This window comes from Apodemus sylvaticus, chromosome 4 (genome assembly GCF_947179515.1).
Source record: "Apodemus sylvaticus chromosome 4, mApoSyl1.1, whole genome shotgun sequence".
In the NCBI taxonomy this organism is placed as follows: domain Eukaryota; kingdom Metazoa; phylum Chordata; class Mammalia; order Rodentia; family Muridae; genus Apodemus; species Apodemus sylvaticus.
Genome location: NC_067475.1, coordinates 31,339,787 through 31,360,581, shown reverse-complemented (window position 1 = coordinate 31,360,581; position 20,795 = coordinate 31,339,787). Strand labels below are relative to the sequence as shown.

The 20,795-nt window shown below is 45.3% G+C and overlaps 1 protein-coding gene across 1 annotated transcript in view; it reads right to left on the bottom strand.

Annotated features, from left to right (window-relative positions):
• Positions 1-19,866, bottom strand: part of Hadh (hydroxyacyl-CoA dehydrogenase) — a 42,025-nt gene extending 22,159 nt beyond the window's left edge. The window contains exon 1 of the mRNA XM_052179238.1: positions 19,651-19,866. Within this exon, the coding sequence (XP_052035198.1) occupies positions 19,651-19,782 (132 nt within the window). The 5' untranslated portion in view covers positions 19,783-19,866. The remainder of the gene's footprint in view (positions 1-19,650) is intronic.
• Positions 19,867-20,795: the final 929 nt, after the last annotated feature.

Here is a 20,795-nt window from a genome sequence, read left to right as displayed (position 1 = left end):
ATCAACAGGTTCAAGTCCCGAAGCAAGATTTCCAATGCCCTGCCAGGTTTGAAATGTTGAAACGCAGGCTTAAAATGACAGCCCACGCCGTGGTACAGGTCAGAGCCGCCCCGGCCTGTGGGCAGCGTCAGCATCCCAGTATCTGGGAGGCCAAGCGTGGGAAAGGTGCTGAGACAGGAGAACTGACAGATCAGGGTGATGGGGGCGAGAAGGCCAAGTCATCCTGATAAGAGACAGAAGTGCACAGTGACCCCGGATGTCAGCCTAAGGCCAAACCGTTGTCCAAAGCAGAGCGTCTAAGGACCCAGGCCAGCATTTCTCCAGCGAGCCAAGGCCGAGAGCCAACAACTCTGTCAGGCACAAATCTGAGTCTCCAATTCAGTAAGTTCAAAGTGACCAGACAGAGCAACTTTAGAAACGGTACAGAAAGGACTGACCACGGCGACCCGGGTCTTCTGCCTTTTAGGATGGCTCTTGCAAAGCTGACCTTGGGCTGACCTCTGGGACTTGGGTTTGGAGCGAGTTCTCATCATCCTCTGACCATGCAGCTCCAGCTGCTGCAGGCTCTCCCGAGACAGCGCAGTGCTGGAATGTGTGGGTATCAGATGATATCAGGATCATCCCTCGGATGATATCACAGTTACTCCTCAGTAAAACTCTCGGATGCCAAGTCTCTAGCTAGAGGGTCTACAGACAACTTTTTACATGGTTTGTCACATCTCACTGCTGCTGAGGGAGCTGCACGTATCCAAGGTGGCAGACAGGTGAGGGGACAGGGAATACCCTTGCCAGCTCTTGCCTGGCACCTGGCATATGCCAGCTGTCCTTCCTCTCTGCTGCTTGTATCTCATACCTTTGCAGTAGTAAGTCGCCACCATGCGGATGTCTGTATGTGGGCCCTCCTAGAGTTACCAACCCATGTGGGGGAAGGGCTAGTAGAAAAACTTGTAACAGAAATTAATAAATCTCAAGGTCCTGGTAGGGCCAGACAGGGAACTAGCCTGCTCTGTGTTTGGCAGTTGTGAGATGTCACTTGACAGGTAGGCGTGATGGCCATCAATAGAGGCTCATATCCTGCAATGCAGGGATGAGTCAGGTGCCACAATTATATCCTCTGTCATATAATTCCTCTGGTGTTTGAAACATGTGATTCTCACACAGTTTCCCTTCTGCTCTAGATCCCCCCCTTGAGGAATCCAAACAGGATTCCTGGACTCTTACCCGCATGGGTCCCAACCTATATTTCTCCCTCTTCATCTCCAGTTGGAAACTGCTTGGGTCCTTTTCAGCTCTTAGAACTGAGAAGACTTAAATAGTCATGGCACCCAACGATGCCGGAGTTGACAAAGAGTGACACAGAGCGACACTACTGACAGCCCGCCTGCGTGGGGACTTCATAATCTCATTCATAAAAGCAGGGAACCAGCCATGAGAAGGCCTCCTGTGTACCAGCAAGCCCAGAATGGCCCAACGTTTCAGGGAACAAGCACCAGTCCTTAAGGGAGTGGATCTCACGTGGGGCGACACTTCTAGAAAACTACCTTGGCAGTTACTATAACCGCACCTGACAGATACCATTGAGCACTATTTGCTGGGTTTCAGATGAGGTGCCCTACTAGTCTCACACTTTAAGCATAGCAAAAGGACCTTACAGGTGTGCCTGTGCAGACAGCTGGCCCAATACAGCTGCTCCATCACAGGGAAGCTAAACCTCCAGGCAAAGTTCTAGGAACAGGAAATGCATGGTACGCGAGCCCATCGGGGTGACTCTGTGTAAATCAGTGGCTTATTTCCTGCTTTGTCCATAGACACAGGAGCTGGTTCACATCATTACCTCTTAATGTTCAGGGCTCCACACGGTCACTTCCAACAGATGTGCTTGAGAGACACAGGCCAGCAACTACCTGAGAGCAACAACATGTCTTCATCATCTTTGTAAACGTCTAAGCCAGGCCCACAAACAACACATATCACCTGCTTCATAAAATAGCCACGGGGCCCATGTTCCTTCCACTCCACTCCACACGGGGTTTCCTATTCCTGTTGCTCGCAAAGCAATCTAAAAATATTACCACAGAGGTGACTGCTGGTGCAGGCATTCTGGCTCTTGCCCTAGCGAAATCCAGAGATGTTGCAGGATTCTCACTGTAGACAAGCCTGACCCAGTCAGACAACTTTTAAGTATGGTTACGCAGCCGAGGCCTCCCGAGAGGCCAACGTGCTGCTTCCGGAATGATGAGTGTAGTTGTTGTATTTTTTTGTCTAAGCCAATGTAAGTAACATTCTCTACCTACTCTCGACCAACAGAAAAACATAAACTCTTTAAAAAGAGGAAAAATGTAACAAGAACCGGAAGGTACTGCGAATCTACTTAGTGCCAGGATCAAGGCTGTATTTTCCCAAGACTATTTCTGACTAATCCGACCAGTCTGGTGAAGCAAGCAACAACCATTTTGCAAAAGGAGGCAACAATACAAAGGAGACTGAGCCACTTGACCTCAACCACTCTGTGAGCCCCGAAGCCAGGATTAAATTCTGAGACTGCTTGGCCTAAGGACTTGTCTTCCTGTAATCCAGTTGGAGGCACACATGCCACTTGGACTAGCTGCAGAAATGATCAGCTTTCAATATACAACGGTTATAAAGTAGCACTGGTAAAATATAAACTAAATTCATATCATCTTTCAAGTAGAAAGAAGAGAATGGAAACGATTGTAGGCTTGGTAATGATATCACTAAAAAGTCCTACTGAGTAACTGAATAACAAATCCATTCTCCCCTGATGCTCTGATGTACTTATAACAAATCAATTCCTACCCACTGATGCTCTGATACATTTTAAAGGTGCTTATGAAATTAATCTTACTGTTTCAGTTGGTACATAAAGAAAAATGAAACTTATGAACGTTGTGTAACAGTTTCCTCCCGGGTAAAAACTTCCATCCTATAGGAAGCTCCTTAAACAGGAAAGTAAACAACTCAAATTCACTCCAGGAAGTCCCTGAAACTGACCAGATTCTCTAGGCCCCTTCCCGCCTGAAAGCACAGCGTCATCGCTCAGATGCAGCAGACCCAAGCTGCAAAGGCCTCTCTCAGGCCAGAGCAACTGCCCGGAAGAGCAAAAACCAGGAAATGGGAAAGAGGAAATCATTTGGAATGTAAACAAAGAATGTAGAAAAAAAAATTCCTACGGATGACTTTAATGCATTGCTCTGCCAGTCCCTGCTGATGTCACTCCACCTGCTCATGTCACTCCTGGGTTGTCACCTCTCCTCAAACACAAGGGATGAGGAAACCTCTGTCCTTAAACTGAAAAGCCCTCCTGCCACTGCCCATGGAAATGTTCCAGATATTATACCACAAAGGTACTGTCCAAAGCTGACCTAGGGGAACGGCAGCTCCACAGACCCCTTCTGCCCAGGGCTTTCAAACACCAGGCTCTTGTTCCCCTCCCCTAACCAGCACGAGCTTAATTCTCTTCTTAAAACTCTGCCCCACACTCATTATGTTCCTGTCCCTTCTCCTTGACCCCTGGCCACCTGAGCACGAAGCACACTTGTTTTTTGCATGCTCATCTTCTCTGGAAGATTCCCCACCACCCTTGGTTAATGACCTGGCTTTGATTCTGCACAAGCCACAACGCTGGGGAATATCCAGAATCTCCAAGAGAATGGATTCTTCGAAAGGCTTCACAACAAAAGAAAACCAAAGTCCGAGGCTGATCACCCCCCAAAACAGTTTCCATGTAAGAGTACCTTCTAAGGGCTGGAAAGGTGGCTCAGTGGTTATGGTCTTGCTCTTGCAGATGACCTGGGTTCAGTTCTTAGCACCTATGTACCAGCTCACAACTGACGGTAACTCTAGTTCCAGGGGATCTAACACTCTTCTGGGCTCCTCAGCCTCCTGCACACATGTGGTGTACATATACTAATGCTGACTTATACATGTGATATTTAAGTGATAAGACAATATCACTTGGGCTGGAGAGATGGCTCAGTGGTTAAGATCACTGACTGCTCTTCCAAAGGTCCTGAGTTCAAGTCCCAGCAACCACATGGTGGCTCACAACCATCTGTAATGAGATCTGATGCTCTCTTCTGGTGTGTCTGAAGACTGCTCCAGTGTACTTACATATAATAAATAAATAAAAAAAGAAAAAGAAAAAAAAAGACAATATCACTTAGATAACGGGAAAAAAAGATCATTTTCCCTATGCCAATAAGAGACCTATAAAGTCCCATTTTACCTTACTTAACTAATTCTCAAAGTCAAAATGGCAATGCTGATGGCGTATCATTTTATAGTGCTAGAGTTAATTCTCCTGAAAACATGATAATGACATTAAAAGCCAAAGGTAATATTGCAGAGGACTGTTTTTGATACTTGAAACAGGAAAACTCATCTAAGCAAGGACTCATCCAAGGAGACAACACTGCAGTTGATGTGTCTTCAACAGAAGCACTGTGCTGAGCTGGTGAGGCTCGGTTCTAAGGACCAAACTCCTTACAAGCCATAACGCTGGGGGAGTATCCAGAATCTCTCAGAGAATACATTCTTCGAAAAGCTCAAAAAAATAATACCAAAGTCCACAGAGGCTGATCACCCCGAAAAGAGTTTCCATGTAAGAGTGTCTTCTCAGGGTCTTATCCCATGCTCACAACTGCCCATTGTCTCCCACTATTTTGATTACCTCAGCCTATGAGAAGACGTCACTGAAAGAGGGGCTGTGATTTCATCAGAAACAAATAAGAGTGAGAATGTAAAGGAAGAGAGGACACTTGGTTAAAAAAAAAAAACAAAACCCAAAAAGCCAAAGTGCAAACCCAAAGCTCAAGAAATGTTGTGCATTAGGAGTTACTTCTCTTGTTGCTGTGATAAAAAGCAACTTATTACGGGGCTTATCACAGCAGGATGTTGAAGCAGCTGCTCACTTTGTGTCCTAGTCAGGAAGCAGAAAGCGGCAAATGGAAGTGATTGGCTGGATTGCTCCTTTCTATGCAGTCCACACTCCACGCCCAGGGAATGGTGCCTCCCACTTTCTGGTGGGTCTTCCCACCACAATGAACCTGTTCTGATCACGCCCCACAGGCTTGGGCAGAGGCCCCCAGGTGATTCTGGACCTCATCAGGTTGACAACTGAGACAGAGCATCACACACTGCTCTGCTTATCCACGGTCACCAGTAAAGACCAGGTGTACTGTGAAACACCGCGACCAGGGCAACTTAGGGAAGAAAGAGTTTATCTTGGAGTCCAGGATAGAGGAGAAGGTGGTGGCAAGTGACAGGCAAGCTGCGAGCTCACATCTTGAACCACAAACGTGAAACAGAGAAAGTAAACAGGAAACCTTGAGGAATCACTCTACCAACGGTTCTCAATCCATGGGTCACGCACGGCCCCCTTGGAGGTGGAAAGACCCTTTCACAGGGGTTGCCTGAGGCCATCTGCATATCAGATATTTATATTACAATTCATAGCAGTAGCAAAATTACAGTTATGAAGTAGCAACAAAAGTGATTTTATGGGGTGTGTATGTGTGGGGGGGTGTCACCACAACACGAGGAACTGTTTTAAAAAGTCACAGCATAAAGAAGGTCGAGAACCACTGCTTTAAACTCTCAAAGTATGTCTCCCGTGACATACTTCCTCCGAAAAGATCACGCCTCCTAGACCTCGCAAAGCAGAGCTACCAATTGGGTCCTAGATGTTCAAACACGTGAGCTGATGAGGGACATTCTCATTCAAACCATCACACCCGGAGATCAACGGCTAAGAAAGAGGTGCATGCTGAATTTAGAATCACGCACGCGTTTAAACTGAACATAATTATACTTGGTTCAGCATTCCTCTTTCCACACTGTGTGAAACAACTTACATTCTATAGTAATATGGAGGGCCATATTACTTTAGCAATGGTTTCTCATTTGGGGAGTTCCCTCTCCCATCTGTCAGAAGAGGTTTGGTTTATTTCCTGACGGTGCCTTTCAAGCATTGTCTCCACAGGCTCTTATCATTTCCTGCACAAAACAGCCAGGTCTCCACATAGGAAACACGAAGTTTTCACACAGGCAAACACTCGTTTCCATCGAATTCCCTGCCCATTCAGTCAGTCTTGTGAGAGCTGTCCTTTCCCACTGCTGAGGCCTCGGGCACAGTGCGATTGCTCAGACACTCTTCCGAAAGCCCCAAATCCTTCATGTAATTAAGTCTTTCATCACAGTATTCGGCTACACGTTCCACCGAAAGCTAAGAAAAGACTAAGAGGTGCTGTGTTTTCTTGGCAGCCAAGCAACCGTAGTGACGTATTCAAACAACCTGTAGAGTGGAGATGCAGAAGTCTCCACAGTTTGGATTAAATGCAGAGGCCAGCAGAAATACCCTCCATCAATGACCAGAGGTCACAGATAAAATACTCGGCTTCTAAGGTGAGTCACTTTGGACCCTTCTGGAGACTTGTAACTGTTTCAAAACAAAACAAAAAGCACACAGATAAATCTCTTAGCCTACAAACACCCAAAGAAACAAGAGAGAATTCAGTATGTCATAAATGCATAAAACATAACAGACAACCATATATATATATGGTTGTCTGTTTTATCATTTACTATCATGGAACACAAAGAGACCTATTTGTCATAAGAAACTGTATCTGTTTCCTCTGGATGAAAACATTCCTTCCTGGGAAGAGAGAAGCTGAGGTTTGCGAAACTCACAAAAACTTCAAGACTCCAAGGCTCAATCAAAACACTCGTAAGACTCACAAGGCCTTTCTCTCTGAAGTTATGTGAGCAGTTATGTGGCTCCCATCACATGACTGCGATTTGCACAGGGAGCTCCCGTGATACAGCTCCTACCCTCCACATCAGGATGGAGAGGAGTGCAATGCATGCCCGTGTGAGGAAACTTGCCTAACGCATGAGCTGCCCAAGTCATTGCTATGGTCTGTCACGGCCCTTCGGTCTGGGATAAACAGAAAGAGACTCTTCAAGAATGGCATCTTCCAGGCACTGACTCCCATTGCAACCATGAACTTACAGCCACAGAAAACACGGAGACAGTAGCCTTCCCAATACCTAGTCCATGACCATTCTCCACTGCTGTATTTTATGTTGAGGTGGGAGACCAGGGTAGACATCGAGATCCTGGAGACCTTATACAAAGCCTTCAAAGTCAGGATACAAGGACAAATCCACTGGCAAAGAAGAAGACAAAACATGGGTCTAACCAAACGTGGGCGCTGGTGCAGGCTCACAGGTGCTCGTGTCTGAAGACAACCTACCCACAGCTCGTCACTGCTCTAAAATGCACACCTGTGGGTAGAGATTTACAATGACTGAGACATGCAATTCATAAAACCAAATGTGGAACTTCACACAGCTGAACATGCATGAAAAAACTGCACAGTTTAAATGACCCATGCAGTCTGAGTTATATAGATGGCTCCAGAAACCCAGGCCGTGTGACAAAAAGAGCCCCACAGCGCAGCCTCTGCAGCCGCTACACTCTTTGTTTGCCCTGGTGAGACTGTGACCTTGGAAGGAAGTACATTTGTTTTATCATATCTTCTTACTTTGTCTTAGGACAAAAGAACCTTCCAGAAGTGACATCGACCCTGATGCCTACCAATATCCAATGTATGTATAAAAGAAACAGAGTTTCCATTCTGAAGCTGCAAACTTCTCCTGTGTCTCCTTTTGCTGCTGTGAACTCACTCATCTTTAAACAAAGGTTTTTCTTCAAGTCTCTATTTTTAATATTCTTCTGGCTCTATATCTCTTCCTTCTTAAATATCAATCATTCCTAGAATTCCAACTGTACCTGAAACCAACATATTACTATTCTAAGCCAAGTCACTATCTCAGCCCTAAAACCAGGTTTCTGTGATATTTATTATTGGTACCACCGTTCCGCAGAGCAGAGTTTTGTGACAGCACTTTTTCCTTAATCCCATCTTTAATTTCCTTACTCATTTTTAAAAAACATATATGTATGTGGTGTATATACATTTTTAAGTGCATGTATGCATATATGTTGCCTGCTCTTCACCTTATATACTGAATCTGGGCCTCTTGCTGAACCCAGAGATCAGCAAGATCTGTCTAGCCAGCTTGTTGGTAGGATTGCTGGTATTACAAGGAAACACTCACATCCATCTGGATTTTATATGAATTTTAAGAGATCTGAATTTTGGTCTTGACATTTGCACAGCAAGCATGCAGGATATTTATTCACACTGTGAACCCTGAGATTGTGTTGTATACTGGAAAAACCTGTTTCTAGTTGTGGTGTGGCTCAGCCTTAGTGCACACCTTTAATCCCTCTGGCTGGAACATAGACACACCCTTAGTAAACACCTTAGAACACGACAAAGGTAGTTTGTAGAAGGGAGCATCTGTGTTTGAAAGTGAGGGACAAAGTGATGAATCAGAGAAATGTCTGATAGAATAGGAGTTGCCCAGCTGTCACAAGAAGAGAGAGGGAGGGGAAGCTACTTAAGGGGCAGTGCAGAGAGGGAGAGGGGGTGGGGTGGGGAGGGAGGCAGTTTAACCAGAATAGTTACAGTGCGAGAGAGAAAGCTAGACACAGGTGAAGACAGAACGAGCCAGAGAAAGGAGAAGGATCCAGAAGAGTAGAACCGATTGCTAGAGTTAGTTTGAGGCCAAGCAGGGCCGTTCAGGGAGAAGCAGAAAGGAGCCAGTTTGAACCAGTCAGCTTGGGGAGGAGTTTTGAGACAAAATAGGCGAGTTGAACCAGCCATCCAGAGCTCAGAAAGAACAAGAAAGGGTGAGCTTATTCAGCACCAAATCTCAGAGGCTGAAAACATTCTAGGCCTAGATAAGGTTGCATGGAGGCCTGAAGCTTCCGGGACTAGGCCTACGCCTTAGCAGACTGAGGCAGTAAGCCTCTGAGGCAACATTTATTTCAGGCAAATGAAAGATATGATTACACAGTTTCTCCACTAAGCCACCTCTCCAGCCCAGTCATCTTTAATTTTCATTCAACAGTTTTGTCTGTTACTACAAGGTTGGTTCAAATGCTAACCGTCCAGAGAGTCCCTCACCAAATGATCATCGTTTGTTTTAAAGCCTTACAGCAAGATTGTCAGTACTCACTCAAAGTACGCTACTTCAAAGATGGGTTTTAATCTGTCTGCTTTCATATTTAGGATCTCTTAGAGACAGAAACTGACTTGCTCTTTTACCTTAGGCAACTATCCAATTCATTTTTTTATTTTTTATTATTATTATTTTTTTTGTTTTATGAGACAGGGTTTCTCTGTGTTGTGTACCCCTGGCTGTCCTGGAACTCACTCTGTAGACCAGGCTGGCCTCGAACTCAGAAATCCGCCTGCCTCTGCCTCTGCCTCTGCCTCCCAAGTGCTGGGATTAAAGTCGTGCCCTACCACTGCCTGGAGTAACACAAGCACACAAGCTTAAATGCTTGAGAACAGAACAGCCTGAGCTCATATTCTTTCCCAGACACACAGCATGTCTTCCTTCCCATGATTCCACAGATCCACACCCATGTGTCCTCTGCCAGATGTTGTGAACCCGGAGATTTTGTTATTGGAAAAACCTGTTTTTAGTTGTGATGTGTCTTGGGCCTCAGCACACACCTCTAGCCCAAGAGTTTTCTGCTTGAATATTGTAAAGAGGCTAAGAGGCAAGCAACCAGTCAGCAGGAAGTTATTAAGAAAAGAATCATAAAGAGTAAGAGGGAGTCAGGAGGATGGCTACAGAGACACACTGGAAGTGAAGGGGGGGGGGGACATTCTGTTTGAAAAAGGTTTTTGAGATGGTGCAAGAGAGGCGCATTCCTGGTGGGATCTCGGCTGAGGAGGAGGGTCAGCTGGTGCTATCTCTGATTCTCTGAGCTAGCGGGCTTTCACCAGTACCTGGTTCCCAGGTCATCTTTGGTAAAATGGAACAATTCAGATTTTGTTTAAAAAACAAAACAAAACAGCTGAACAGGTTCTATTTCATCACTGCTGCTAAGGGAACTCCAGCTCATCCTTCACGAGCCAGCATAGAGGCTGCTTCTCTTAATGAGGAACTAGTCACTTCCTGGTTCTTCTGAGGTGCAGAAGCAGCAGATCTGTGGGAAGCACTGTGGGAGGACAGCAGAGCTCAGAGCAGGCCAGTGAGTCAGCCGCTCTCAGTGGCCGCCCAGTCACACGGGGGTACCTCCAACCCAAAATCTACGTGAAATGGCAAGGGACTGATGATGGGCTTTTGTTTGTTTTGTTATTTGATTTTTTTTTCATGAATACTTTCAAAATTTTGTCAATAACCAGCCAAAGTCAGGAGAAGTTCCAGCTGAGGAAGATGAGTGAAAAATTAAAATTTGAGAGGTTTGTCAACAATAATTTTCAACTACGAACTCAAGGTAATGTGGTGGGGATTGTTTGAGGGTTACTGCGTTGCCTACTTAAAGTTCTAAAGTCACTGTCACTACAAATACAACCCTGATGTAGCTTGGAAGCATCCCTATCCACAGGACAACTATGATTTCCAGTAACTGTAAATTCTGTATATGTACAGCAATATGTGCCATCTGTCTTTACACACACACACACACACACACACACACACACACAAACACACACTTGGGAGGCAGAGGCAGGCGGATTTGTGAGTTTGAGGCCAGCCTGGTCTACAAAGTGAGTTCCAGGACAGCCAGGGCTACACAGAGAAACGCTGTTTTGAAAAACTTAAAAAAAAAATCTATGTTTACAATGTCTTCATAAACTGAAAGAAACTCTGCTAAAAAAAAAAAGTAAATAAATTTTTTTAAAAAAGTAAATAAATAAAAATAAAAGTTTCCTTGGACTCAGAAGCAGAGCCCATCTTCAGCGTGTTGGAAGGCTTTGGATTCAACCGCAGAATACTCTGGATTCAACCGCAGAAAAAAAAAGCGAAACAATCCTTTTTTATTTTGTTTTTATTTCAGTGTATGTGAGTGTGCCTGTCTATATGTACACCACATACATTCAGGTGCCTGCAGAGGCCAGAAGACAGAAGAGCTAGAGTGAGAGACAGTTAATGAGCGACAAGACGTGGGTGCTGGGAACCAGACCTGGGTCCTGTGCAAGAGCAGCAAGCAATCTTCCCCATCTCTCTAGCCCCAAGAAATACAATTTAAAAAGAACGCAGCATAACGCTAAACTATTAAAGCTCCCATCTGTGTCAGCCCGGCCTGGACAGAGCGAGCAGACAGTCTGCAGCTTTCTTATGACTAGTCATTCACACCTGTATTTCTTCCTCAGCAGACAACGGGTTTCTCCCAGCAACTACCATATCTACCTGCCCTCTAGCACACGGGAGATACTTCCTAATAACAACACCGGGGTGACAGATCTTTTCAAAAGCCTCAATTTGTAAATTATGTTAGAAATGATTGTTTAAGAAACCATAACTGGGGCTGGAGAGATGGCTCAGCAGTTAGGAGCACTGACTGACTGCTCTTCCAGAGGTCCTGAGTTCAGTTCCCAGCAACCCTAGGGTGGCTCACAACCATCTGTAATGGGATCGGATACCCTCTTCTGGTGTGTCTGAAGACAACAACAGTGTATTCATAAATAAAGTAAATAAATCAAAAGAAAGAAAGAAAGAAAGAAAGAAAGAAAGAAAGAAAGAAAGAAAGAAAGAAAGAAAGAAAGAAAGAAAGAAAGAAAGAAAGGAAGGAAGAAAGAAAGAAGCCATAGCTTTTTGTTACTAGAAACCTTTACTGCAACCTTGGAAAACTTCCCCATGTTTTAGAGTTCTGAGACATCACATCGTTAGCTTGCAAGGAACAGTAAGAAAAGAGAACCGAGTGGAGAGCAGAATCTGTTTCGGTGAGCGGAGAATGGTGTTCCCACCGCTGGTGTCCCGGATGCTGGCGAGAGAGAAACAGCGGGGAAAGCACTGAGTGCTGCCTAAAGAGAAACCCCTGTTCTTTGTGCCCTTTGACCGACCGCCATGCCTGTGATTTCCACGTGGACTGTGTTTAGCTAGTCTAGCAGGTCAATGTGCCATGGCCCCTTTATCAAAGGGACCCTGGTGTCTGTCCCTGTCTGGGACACAGGAATACAGACCCAGCAATTCCTTGCATTACACAGAGGACTAAGAAGACATTTTAGTTTCTTCCCTATTGTAAGGTTAGATCAGCAAACCTTTTGCTGTTCAGGGTATTAGTTACAGATCGCCTGGCACATTAGCCGACACTGGTACCTTTCAAATTGTGTCTAGCCATGAACCCCTTCTCCATAGAAAAACACACAAGTGACTGATAAACAAAACAAGGGTCAGAGAAGAAAGGTTAGCTGAGTCCACTAGGAAACTCGTGGATGCTAAAGTCTGTCAGAGAGCACACTGGGAAATCCCTAACCTGTCACATCCATCAGAATAGCTGTTGCTAAGTACACGGCAGGTTCAAAGTTTTAAACTTGTGTGTCTAATTTAGAGTGTCCACAGGGCACAGGAACCCAGAAGGGGCTCGTGAGAGAAGAGAGGAAAAGAGGCCTTAAGGAAGGGAGACGACAGAGTCCATTTGATATGAAGGTGGAGGTGGGGGATGGGCCCTTATGAGGCAAGGAGCAGGAGAGTGGAGAAAGGAGAGGCTGGGAAAGAGGGTTGACCAAAGAGAAAGACACATGAAAGACAGAAACCCGCTACACTGTAACCTAATTAAAAAATAATGGTTTAAAGAAGAATTATGAACAGAGGTGTCCTACATGGTAGACAATACTCTTCCAAGAAGACGTGGGTTATAGGTTACAAAATGAAACCCAGCATGGGATATTACCTTACCAGTCATGGTCGGAGAGACCATAGAGGCTCCCCAAATACTGCAGAAACTGTCATTGCTCCTGGCTGCCCATTGTAACTAAGACACTATGGCTGAAGACAAACCATATTTCGGTTGTAGGACAGAGAGAGATCAAGTTGAGATTGGCCTGAAACCGTCCTCCCCGTGGGCTAGTTTTTACAGGACCAGAAAGCATTGTGCAGGCTTCTAAGGAAGAAAAGTCATCAATGACTTTCCCCGTGTAGATGTGCATGCTATGCTAAAAACCCACCTGGCAAGATACGTTCCCCCGGTCAACTGTTGGATGGCTATGAGGGGGTAAGCTTTCTGATTTGATTTGAGACTGGCCCTAGACACACACACACACACACACAAACACACACACACACACACATGGCTGGCTTGGGGAATATGGCAGAAGCTGGAGGAGCCATGTTGTCCTCTGGACATGACAGGACCATTGCATTCATGAACTCCTCTCAGCTATGGTTACCTGCAGGAGATCAAGCCAGAACATATTCCAGCATGGTTGGGTGGTGAACTAATGAGATTCCACACCCGTGGTTGATAGCTACTGGCAAGTGATAGCTACAGGGGAAGGGGGAGGCATTTTTTCTTCTGCATGTGGTCACTGGTAGGTTGCCCAAGCTCTTGCTGCTTGGCCTCACACCCATGTGCACACACAGAGCTCTGAATGTATTGAGTAGGCTATTCAAAGGGAGGAGGTTATGAAAGCAAGAGAGAAGCAGAGGTAGGGAAGGCCAAAACATCCTGCATACATGCGTGAAATTACCAAATAACAAATGAAAATCAGAACAATAGCTATCATACTCAACAAACGTGTAGGTAAAGAAGTGGGAAAAGATTTTTATGAATTGTTGGTGGAATACAAAATAATACCTTTATGGAAAAACACTGAAATCCCTCAAGAACTTAAGAACAGTGCTACTGTATAATTAGCATTTTCATTTGGGGGTATATGCTTATGGGATTAAAAACAAATAAAGCCACCAGATCTTCCATTGGAGGGAGCTTAAGGCTTCTCCTGAAAGATCAAGAATAATTAGGTTAAGAGTGATACTGAGAAAACATTTCAGGCAGCAGGCATGAAGATGGCTCAGCAGCTAGGGGGGGCTTGTGGCCAAACCTGATCATCTGAGTTCAAATCCCAGAGACCCACATGGCAAAACAAGAGAACTGACTCCTATGTCTTTTTTTTCATGACCTCAATATGCATTCCGTAGCAAGTGCACATGAACATGTGTATATGCACGCACGCGCATAGCACATATATACATACACAAATAAAAACAAACAAACAAATGTAAGAAAGTTGCTTTAAAAAATTTTTAATTTTTTAAATTAAACACTGAGGCCAAACAATCTGGAAAACACACACACATATGGGGTGCCAACAAAGCAATATTACTGGGGCTTTCTGAATTCCATAACAACACCACCCGGACCACCTAACTGTCTGGAAAGAATGAAGCTGGAAATCTAAAGTGAAACACAGGAGTCAGAGGCCATTTTGGTTTTGTTTTGGTTTCTCCCGCATTATTTATTCAATGTTGTAATACTCAGGACTGTCCTTGTTTTTTTAACTTAAGTTACTGTTATTTAATCATTGAGAACTCTTGTTTTATATTATAGTGGCCTGCACACTCACCGTAAGACACTGAGGCCAAACAATCTGGAAAACACACACATACACGTAGATACTTGCAGGCAGACAGACAGACACAGACACACACACACACACACACACAGAGAGAGAGAGAGAGAGAGAGAGAGAGAGAGAGCTATGTCCTCAGCTCTATGACTTTCCTGAGGCTGGTGGAAGGCAGGCTCAGCCAAAGGGGAAATATTTTTAGACAAGGGTGCTTCAGAGCTGTAAAAATAGGTCCAGTGAACAGCACAGTTGTCGAAGTCCCTAATACTCCAGCCAAAGGAGCAAGCAACTGTGCCAGGCAGAAGCATGCTAGGTTTGTGTATCTTTGCAAATGCACCATAATATTTGAATCATATTCTCTGAAGAATAACTTACAAGGTAAATTCAAGAAACCAGTATCAACTGGCCCAATACCTGGTCTTTCCACACCCTTAGCACATCTCCAGCCAATATCTCTTGGAACCCTACACCAGCAGGACTGTACTGCATCATCATCACAGTCTTCTACAAATTCCCAATGCCATGATCATCTTCACATCTGGCTTCTGACTACGTCCCAATCTTAGCACAAATACTCAAAGGCAGGCACTGTCCTCTGACATCCATGGGTTTGCTGTAGTGTGTGTGTGTGTGTGTGTGTGTGTGTACACTCCTGCAGGGACCTCAGTGCCTGTTCTCTCACCCTTACACCACTGACCAGACACCAGCAGTATGGGCTCCAAGTTCTAGTAGAGCTGGCAGAGGGGTAGAGAAGACTGAAAATGATTAGGTGAAGATTAGAAACCAAAGCAAGGGACAAGTGACAGGTATCATCCCCACAAAGAAAAACCAAACCTCACACCCTGTAGGAATGGCAGAACTTCCAAATACACTCCAGGGCGGACGGTGGATAAGCCATGCGTTGACCTATACAGAGAACGACCTAATAAAGAACAAAGGGACTCAGGAAAGCAGGGAGAACTTCATGACAGGTAAATGGTATGACCTTAAGTAGAAGTGTACGCCCTCCATCCCAGCTCTTAGTGGAAGAGGGAAAGGGATTTCTGTTGCTTGGAGGCCAATCTGGTCTATATGGTGAGTTCCATACCATCTAGAGCTACCTAGGGGAACCAGGAAAGGGGAGAGGGAGAGAGAGAAGGAAAGAAAAACGGACAGGAAAGCTCAGAATAAAAACACGGCCTTTATAAGGAACATTCAAAAGGAGCATCGATAGTCCAGGAACTATGCCAGTCTCCTGTGATACCAAAACTTCTAAGTTTCTATATTTATTTTTCAAGAAAACTTTAACTCACTGTAACCACAAAAGTCAATAAAGTCAACAACTTCACAGGGCTCTGACTATTATTCCATTAAACACCAAAAAACCAGAGGTGAGGACGGCAAGAGGAGGTGGGATCGAGTTCAGCAGCTAGAGAGAAGTTTTCCCATCTCTCCAAGCATCTATCCAATCAGTGCGCATTGTGCAAGAACAAAGGACTGTAGCAAATGCTCACCTGTAGCTTAGACTGTTCCCCAGAAGCCATTTCAAAAGTTTAAAGAGCACTAAAGAAATAGACACTGCTGGTGTGTGTGTGTGTGTGTGTGTGTGTGTTGTGTATATACACGTGCATGAGAAAAATCAAAGGATAACTTTTGGGAGTTTGTTCTCTCCTACCACGAGGCAGGGTTTCTCTTGTGGCTTCTGCCAAGATACATATTCCAGGCTAGCTGGTCCTCAAGCTTCTATGTACTGTCCTGTCTTCATCTCCCATCTCCACCTAAGAGTGTTGGGATGAGTCACACAACTTCATCACTGACCTACTAGCTGGCTCTTCCTTTGCATTCTGAAAGGGACACACACACACACACACACACAAAAGCTCTCGTGCGCAAACACAAACACACACAAACACACATACACACACAAACACACATACACACACAAACACATACACACACATACAGGCACACAAACCACACAAGTTTGGGGGCTTTGGTCAAATGAACTTACTCCTAATCTTCGCAAGTTCAAACTTTCTCCACAGCCCCCAAAGTGTAAGACAGAGTCGACACTGTACCAGAAAGTCTCCCAAACACTATTCCCGGTTGGCCCAGTGACTGCGCCCGAGTCATGTAATGAAGTGTATGAGTGTTCTGGACTCTTCATAGGAAAACAGGGCTAAGCAGAGCTTAGAAAGAACTCTTTTATCAACCTGAGAAGCACAGAGCTTGCAGCCTCCTCTCTCCTCTGCAAAGCAAAAAGCAATTTGTCTCCACTCAAAGTTCATTTCATGATACAAGCCACTTTGCCTCAAGATAAATCGGCAGTCAGAGCCAAGTCAGCAGTATATAACAGACAAACACATAAAACAAGCCAATGTACTTAAACATTAACCTGCAGTCTAAGAGGTTTGTTTTTTTAACTTAAAACAAACAAAAAAAATGGCAGGCAATGTAGACACTCTTAGAAGGTACACAATCACTAATGGCCTACGCTCTGGCTAAATGTAACTAAGCCTGGACCTCATTTGTCTAAAATTACTTAACTATTTGATAAATGCACTGGGTGCGAACAGAATGTATTTACACTCTTTTCCATCCCATTCAGCAGAAAATGGAACACGTCGATTAGTTAAAACTACAAACAGAATCTCCACTGACTTGGACCATTTCAGGGAGAGTTCAGAAGAAACTGCAGCTCAGCGGGGTGCAGGGCGATAACCCAGGTGCTGACTGGTGTTTGTACTTTCATGGCTTCACTCAGGGGGAATAATTAAATAAAAGTGAAAAAGATCTCAGCAGCGCCGGAGCAACTGCGTGGTCAGCTGGTATCTGTGTCGCGGTTAAGCGAGATGCGACAGGAAACTGGGATCAATGGTCTCCACCTAAACCCAAGGCCTGTGTCAACATTGAGGATCAGGAACAAAAGGGGCAAGAGGTTAAAAGGACAACAGGGCAGATGACAGCAATGGCGTCTGTGATCACAATGGTGCTTCTGGCTTCTTGGGGCCATGTGTGTGATAACTGATTCACTTATCCCTTTTCCGTATTCCTACAAAACCTCTGCTCTAGAGACACTGTGCAGAGATAAAGCAACTGCCTTATGTCTTTCCCAACATGCAGACCACCCAGCTCCCTCTGCTCAGCATATTAATCAATCGGTCATCCCTGGGAGCAGAGGCAAAATGATTTACTACCCTGCACCAAAAAATGTCCATTATGGATTTTTTTTTCTCAAAAAAGGAGATGGCATAATGGGTGGAGAGATAACTCAGCAGTTAAGAGCATTGACTCCTCTTCCAGAGGACCCAGGTTCAATTGCCAGCACCCACATGGCAGCTCACAACTATCTGTAATTGTAACTGAGTTCCAATTTTAAGAAAGAAGGAAGGAAGGAAGGAAGGAAGGAAGGAAGAGAAGAGAAGAGAAGAGAAGAGAAGAGAAGAGAAGAGAAGAGAAGAGAAGAGAAGAGAAGAGAAGAGAAGAGAAGAGAAGAGAAGAGAAGAGAAGAAAGGAGACAGCACTACCTAGACTATTTGTTGCAAGGCCAAGTATAATGGACTAGCTAAACCACTGGAAACATAGTAGAGCCATTAATCAGGAAAGCAGTTTCCCCTGCAGGATCAGAGTGGTCACCTAAAGTGACCCAGAGTAAAGGCTTTTCCTTCTGAGTGCCCACTATTTAGACTGTGGGTCTTTGTTACACTTTTATTCAGAAAGTTCTGCTAGGAGGCACGTAGTTTTTCCTCTTCCCCCTTACATTTCCATATGAACTCTCTGGTCCAGCTGCTCCAGTATTTCATCCACAAGTCTCTGCTCCCCACCCTTGTCAATCACTTTCCTCCTTCTCTTCTCAGGTCAAAGTTCAAGCACCTTACCCAGTTAATTTTAAGTGCTTCTTGTGTGAGTCCTCAGGCAGTCAACACACTTTCTTTGGATGGACACAGCATCCACAGAACACAGCAACCAGCCTTTGTACAAAAGCTGCCTGATGCTTTCTAATTAGTTTCGAATCCACAACAGTCTCTGGAGCCTTACCTCCATTGTTACTAGAGGCACAAAACCATATTTTCTTGTAACTAAGATGTTGTTTAAACATTGTTTAAGAGATACAGTGTTTTATTAAACCTGGACAACCAGTCTTATTCCTCACAGCCTTGAGAGGGTTTTGTGGTGCAGAGGGATACAGCAGATTAGCTCTATTTTCTCCAGTTTAGCCCTGAATGGTTTTTGTTTTGTCTTATTTAACAGATTTTGGAAGGAAGTGCAATCAAGGTAACTGGCTAATATGTTTATAGCAAGCACGCAAGTATGCATTTGGTTGGGAAGACACCGACCTTCCAATACTCTCCCTAGTTAAAATTAGGGAAGCCCTCCACTGCCACAAAACTCAAGCTGCAAAGGCCTCAAAAGGTAAGATTATAACAGCAAGGACATGGAAAAAAAAATCATAGCTCTCTAATGTATGTAGGAAGGTAACTATTAAGAGAAAACGGTAGGACAGGCATTCCAGTATCCAAACTGCACAGTTGATTTTGAACTGTGCCTTAGCTGGTTCCAGGCAAAGTCCCACAGAAGCTGATTAGAGATTAGAGACTTCTCCGGGCATAAACGGCGCTTATCTCTGTCGCCCCCTCTCTAGATGTTCAGAGCAGGGCAAGCAAGCAGATTTCAGCTCCGGGGCACTAGGTCAAAGGTCAAAGCTGCCCCGGGGTGGGGGTGGGGGCAGGCCTGGGCGGAGTCCCAGCAACTCCACAAACTCCCACTAGGTGACTTTCCAAATTGTTACAAAAGTGAAGGCCAACGAAGGAAAGTTGTGGGAGAGGCAGGACACTTCGAAAGAAAACTGCCCAGATAACACCCGAAGAACTGTAAGAAACAAAAAGGAACGAAAGAACAAAGAAAAAACTTATAAGGAAAACTAAAAGGAATCGCAGCCCAGGTCTTGGCGCACAGATTCCTGTCAGTTCCAGGCGGCGAGCAAACACACTCTGCAACTCTGCACGCACAACTGTGCACAGTCCAGTTCCAGAGTTGCACGCGTGCACCAATGCTCTCCGCCGAGCCTTCCCCGGCCCGGGGCAGCTAGTTCAGAAGCATGCACGTAAGGATCTCGCCATAGGCTGTTAGTTCTGGGATAGCGAAGCCTGCTGCACCTTCTCGAACCTCCTCAAACTACTTCCACCACACCCGGGACGCGAGGCCCGCTCACCTGCGCGATGCCGGCGCCCATCAGCCCGCCGCCGATGACCGTCACATGCTTGATCAGGATCTTCTTGGCGGCCGCCGACGCAGAGGAAGCAGAGGACATGGAGCGCACGAATTGCCTGGTCACGAACGCCATAGCTCAGAGGAGCAGCCGAGACAGTCGAGAAGTAGCAGCGGGGACAGCGCGAGAGGTCCCGGAGCTTCGTGGGCGGGGCTGGTGACGTTAGGGGCGGGGCCCAGAGCACGCCCCACCCACCAGCTTGACAAGCTGCAGGTCCACCCTGGAGGGCCCCAGGACTCTGGCAAGCATGGACTCTGAAAAAGCAGAGACCTACTGTGAGGCCAGCTGTAGCTGCCTTCATAATCTGATGGACTGGAGTTGTGATCTTGAGCACTGTGTTTAGGATGAGGACAGTAACCCCGGATAGAGAACACAGGAAGGGAATGCCTGGCTATCAGCCAACTTTCTGCCAATCACTGCTAGTATTGCGCTAGTGATAGGGAATTGCTGTTGGTTTTATTTCTAAGTGGTTCCCCCCAAACTCACCCTCCAGAGGAAAGCCATCCGCCCTTCGCCCCACTGGAAGAAATGATAGTTAATCCGGTGTGCAATAAAGCTCCCTGCCAAAGCCTCATCTGTGTCTCACATTCTGCAGAATAGAACTAACTTCCTTTCTGAATGATCGGAGAGTCAAAGTTCTCTCGCGCTGTTTCTAGTTACCCACCTCTGTATCTAACTTTAGTTTGTATCAGTCCCAAACTAAAACAGTTTTAAAAAAAAAAAAAGGCATAAAACTAAAGGAAAAGAATCACTTGTTCCACAGTAACCTGCCTGCCCAGGGTCTTCAGCAATGTTCTTGGTAAACATGGATTTACAACCTTTTTGTTTTGTAGCTATAAAAGGTTTATGTAACCCTATCTGCAGTGAACCTTGTCCTTCAGAACTGTTTCAATGCCCGATCCCCGAGGCAGGCTCTTGCCTGTGGCTGGGAAGAAATTCTCCTGCACTCCCTTTGAAGGAGGGCCTGTGTTTGGCATTGACCCGTTGAATCTTATTTTTATATTCAATTCTTCAAAATAAGCAAAACAAGCTGAGTGCTACATTCCAGCCAAGGCAAAAAAGCAGGAGACTAGGAACGGAATTGGACG